Below are 4527 nucleotides of genomic sequence, written 5' to 3'. Positions count from 1 at the left end.
TTAAGGTTGGGGTGGAAGGTGTTAGTGAAGTGTATGAACTGTTCGAGCTCCTCGTGGGAGCACGAGGCGGCGCCGATACAGTCATCAATGTAACGGAGGAAGAGGTGGGGTTTAGGGCCGGTGTAGGTACGGAAGAGGGATTGTTCCACGTAACCTACAAAGAGGCAGGCGTAGCTTGGGCCCATGCGGGTACCCATGGCTACCCCCTTTGTCTGTAGGAAGTGGGAGGAATTGAAAGAGAAGTTGTTGAGTGTGAGGACGAGTTCGGCTAAGCGGATGAGGGTATCAGTGGAGGGGGACTGGTCGGGCCTGCGGGACAGGAAGAAGCGGAGGGCCTTAAGGCCATCTGCATGGGGAATGCAGGTGTAGAGGGACTGGACGTCCATGGTAAAGATGAGGTGTTGGGGACCGGGGAATTGGAAGTTCTGGAGGAGGTGGAGGGCGTGGGTGGTGTCACGGACATAGGTAGGGAGTTCCTGGACCAAGGGGGAGAAAATGGAGTCTAGATAGTTGGAGATCAGTTTGGTGGGGCAGGAGCAGGCGAAGTTTGTTCACTTTGACAGGATGATGATGTAGAGGCAATTTAGGCGCAATTATAAAGTGATTCAGGGACTTGGGTGGGTTTGTGTATTAGTCATTAAAGGTGGCAGGACAGGATGAGGAACTGATTTAGTGAAGCTTTCCCAGGGTGTGATTTCCTGCTCCCTGGAAGAGGCAAGAAGGGGAAAGAAATGGGTGAGTTGCGCTGGAGAGAAACTCACCAACCCCTTGCCCCCTCAGCAATTAAGTGCTGGGGGGAGAAGTCTATATTGGTGGTGGATAATTATTGAACATTGACCATCCAGCCTGCTGAAACACCTGTCTCTGCAGTGGGCAAATAAAATGCCTAGTGTCCAAACTGAGAATTCATAGTGACCAGCCTGCACTGTTAGTTGAGAAGGGGGCCTCCAATTGTCCCAATCTGATGACCACCAGCAGCCCCCCTGAAAACCAGCTCCTGCTTTTGTCTCTGGCAGCTACCACCCACAAGATGGGAAAAAGGAACTTGCAGGAGCAAATTACTACAGATGTTGGAATCTGTACTGATAACAAAAAGTGCTGGAGATCACAATGGGTCAGGCAGCATTCATGGAGAGAAAGCAAGCTTCTCAGCTCTAATAAAGAATCATCTAGACTCAAAACTTGCTTTCTGTCCATGTTTTTGTCTTCAGTAAGAAGGAACTTATCTTCTCATGATTTACCCCTCTAGGGATCTAGTCTCGACTGGAACCCAGAGCCTACCAGCCTCTGGCCGGCAGTTTCTGAAGTCCCAGCTCACCTTGGTCAAAGTCTATGACAGATTGATTCTCTCTCTCTTTCTCTCTCTCTCTCTCTCTCTCTCTCTCTCTTGTTTATCTGTCATATCCTAATGTACTGATTGGTGGGCAGTTTGCTGAGTTACCTCATTGATAGGAATTGTGTGTTAAATGCCAAAAGCATGCTCATCCACGCACTTTAATGTAAAATATCCTCCCGTAGGGTTCAAGGCCAAGGAAGTTATGCTAAATGTATAAAACAGTGATTTGGTCTCCTATGAATTATTGTGACAAGCTCCAGACAACTCACTTTTGGAATCGTGTGAAGGCATTAGAGATGGTGCAAAAAAGATTAATTCAAATGCTTTTAGTGTTGAGGAAGTTGTTTGGGGGAGTTGGAATGTTTTTGGCATGGAGAAATTTGGGAGGACGTTTTATGGAGTTGTTAAACACCATGGGGGTCTGGATAGAGTCAATGGGGGTAAACTGTTGCTACTTGTGGGCAGGATTGAGAACCAGAGGGCATGTATTTAAGGTAATTGATGAAAGAAGTTATGGGGACACAAGAAACTTTTTCTCACATTGACTGGTTAGGATCTGGAATGTGCTACCTGAGAATGCAGTGGAAGTAGGTTCAGTTGAAGCACTTGAGAGGAATTGATTGTTATCTGAAAAGGAAGCATTGCGCAGCATCATGGGGGTAAGGCAGGGGAATAGAAGTGGATGCATTGCTCATTTGGAGAGATGGCACTGACAACAGGTTGAATGGCCTCCTTCTGTGCTATAATAAATCTGTGATAGTGGAACCGAATCCTTTAAGCACTCCATAGATCTAGTCCCCAAAGCTTCATTATTAAAGGTTAATGTGTAATCAATATTATAGGACAGAAGATCACTAACTCCATTCCTATTGTGTACTTTACTAGATAGTCTCAATGTCACAGTAAGGTAGCTGCAAATAGCCCCTGCGTCTCTAGTGATTGACAGCTGTAGGTATATCCTGAAGGTTTGATCAGATGCACATGAGCCTAGACGAATGCTAATTTAAGGCCTAACTGCATACAATAAGTAGACTTCTGCCTGCGCTGTCTTTTACAACAAAACACATATAAGTGATAACAGCCATTGCTACAATTTTCAGCTTGCTGCCTCTTAGTTGTTGTCTGACGTTGGGTGTCTCAGTGTGTGATTGAATGGGTACATATAAAGTTCACCATTCGGAAGGCAAAATTGCCATTGAAATCTGATTTTGTCAATTTCTTCATATATGATTAATTGTTCTGTTAACATTCTACGTGGGATGTCTTTAACGTTTTTACTTTTGGTCCGCAGGTATTGGGCCTGTCCTAGGACTGATATTTGTTCCGATGATCGGTTCAGCAAGTGACCATTGGACAAGTCGCTATGGCCGCCGACGCCCCTTCATTTGGGCGCTCTGCTTTGGGGTCCTTCTGAGTCTCTTTGTTATCCCTCATGCCAGCAAGATGGCCACTTTCTTCAGCCTGAAAGATTACCCTGTCGATGTGATCTTCCTTATCGTTGGGATCTGCATGTTGGACTTCTGTGGCCAAGTCTGTTTCACCCCTCTGGAGGCCCTGCTCTCAGACTTGTTCCATGATGCAGAAGATTGCAGGCAGGCTTTCTCCATGTATTCCTTTATGATCAGCCTGGGGGGTTGTATCGGCTACCTCTTGACAGCAGTGGACTGGAAAAGGACCTTTCTGTCCACTTACCTTGGTGGGCAAGAAGATTGCCTCTTCACACTTCTGGCTGCCATATTTATTTTCTGTGTTCTTGCAACTTTTTTTGTATCTGAGGAAAACGGTAGTAATATGGATGGCCGGGTTGACATTTCACCAAAGGAAGTCATTAAGCCTCTGTCAAGGTACTGTTGTTGCTCCACTAGTATGCTTTGGCGAGCAAGGCAGTACCTTCTGGTACTGAAGAACTGTTGCACTTTGATCCCCAAACTCTCTAACTTGTACTGTCGCATACCTAAGGTGATCCGGCAGCTGGTTGTAGCCGAGTTCTACAGCTGGATGGCTCTCATGACGTTCATGATGTTCTACACAGACTTTGTGGGGGAGGGGCTGTACCACGGAATCCCTAATGCTGATCCTGGGAGTGAAGCTAGGCTACGCTATGATGAAGGTACAGTGACTTTAGCACGAAAGAAATTGTCAATAATTAACAATAATTATCTTCTTATTTTATTAGAATCAAAACTGAAGGTCACAAGTCTGACTGACTATATCTATTTGGCTCCATAAGTTTTAACTTGGAAAGTGCAAATATCTGCAATAATTCATGTCTGATATATTAACAGAGGTAAATCCTTTTCAAATCAGAACAAACACTGGAGCACAGCAGATTTTTTTTAAAAAACAACAATGCGATTTATAATTAGTTAAATAAAAAGCGAAATATCTGCGGATGCTGTAAATCAGAAACAGGCCCTTCTGAGGAAGGAGCAAAAACAGAAGTTGCTGGAATACCACAGCGGGTCTGGCAGCATCTGTGAAGAGAAAATCAGAGTTAACGTTTCGCGTCCGGTGACCCTCCTTCACAACTGAGGAAGAGTCGCCCGACCCGAAACATTAACTCTGATTTTTCTCCACAGATACTGCCAGAACTGTTGAGCTTTTACAGCAATTTCGGCTTTTGTTTATAATTGGTTAGCCTGTTCTGTCAGTGTTACTCGAAGAAATGTCAGCTAAAATATTGAAAGGATTCACCCTGCTCCTTTCACCTAGAGGCAGACCCATCTTTGTGTCAATGGTCCTCACATGCACTATGTTTGCTTCAGGAAAGTGCAGGTGAGCAGGAATCGAGGGGAGGTGATGGCCCAGTGGTATTATTGCCAGATTATCAATCTGGGGATCAGGGTTTGAATCCTGCCTTGGCAGACGGTAGACATTGAATTTAGTGCAAATCTGGAATTGAGTCTAATGGTGACCATGAAATTATGGGGAAAACCGCATCTGGTTCATTGCCTTCCTTTAGGGAAGAAACTTACCTTGCACTAAATGCAATAAGCCACATCACAGCCAAGAGAATCTTGAAATGTAATAAGTGCTGTTTAGAAATCTGTTTTGTAAAAAACTTCCTCTTTTTACAACCTTATAAATGTTATGCCATATAAACTTGTATGTCAGGCACTGTCTACTTAGTTTCAATAACAGAAGCTTCATACCCACTTCATACCCACTTCATACCCACTTCATACCCACTT

At 44.6% G+C, this 4527-nt stretch overlaps 1 protein-coding gene across 3 annotated transcripts in view; it reads left to right on the top strand.

Annotated features, from left to right (window-relative positions):
- slc45a3 (solute carrier family 45 member 3) overlaps window positions 1-4527 on the top strand; it is a 136764-nt gene that overhangs the window by 112914 nt on the left and 19323 nt on the right. For all 3 annotated transcript variants that reach the window (XM_048612101.1, XM_048612102.1, XM_048612103.1), the window contains one exon: window positions 2628-3446. In XM_048612101.1, the coding sequence (XP_048468058.1) occupies window positions 2628-3446 (819 nt within the window). The remainder of the gene's footprint in view (window positions 1-2627; window positions 3447-4527) is intronic.

This window comes from Rhincodon typus, chromosome 25 (assembly GCF_021869965.1).
Source record: "Rhincodon typus isolate 14 chromosome 25, sRhiTyp1.1, whole genome shotgun sequence".
Taxonomy (NCBI): Eukaryota; Metazoa; Chordata; class Chondrichthyes; order Orectolobiformes; family Rhincodontidae; genus Rhincodon; species Rhincodon typus.
Note: the sequence above shows the minus strand (reverse complement) of the source record. Positions and strands in the feature narration are given on the sequence as shown.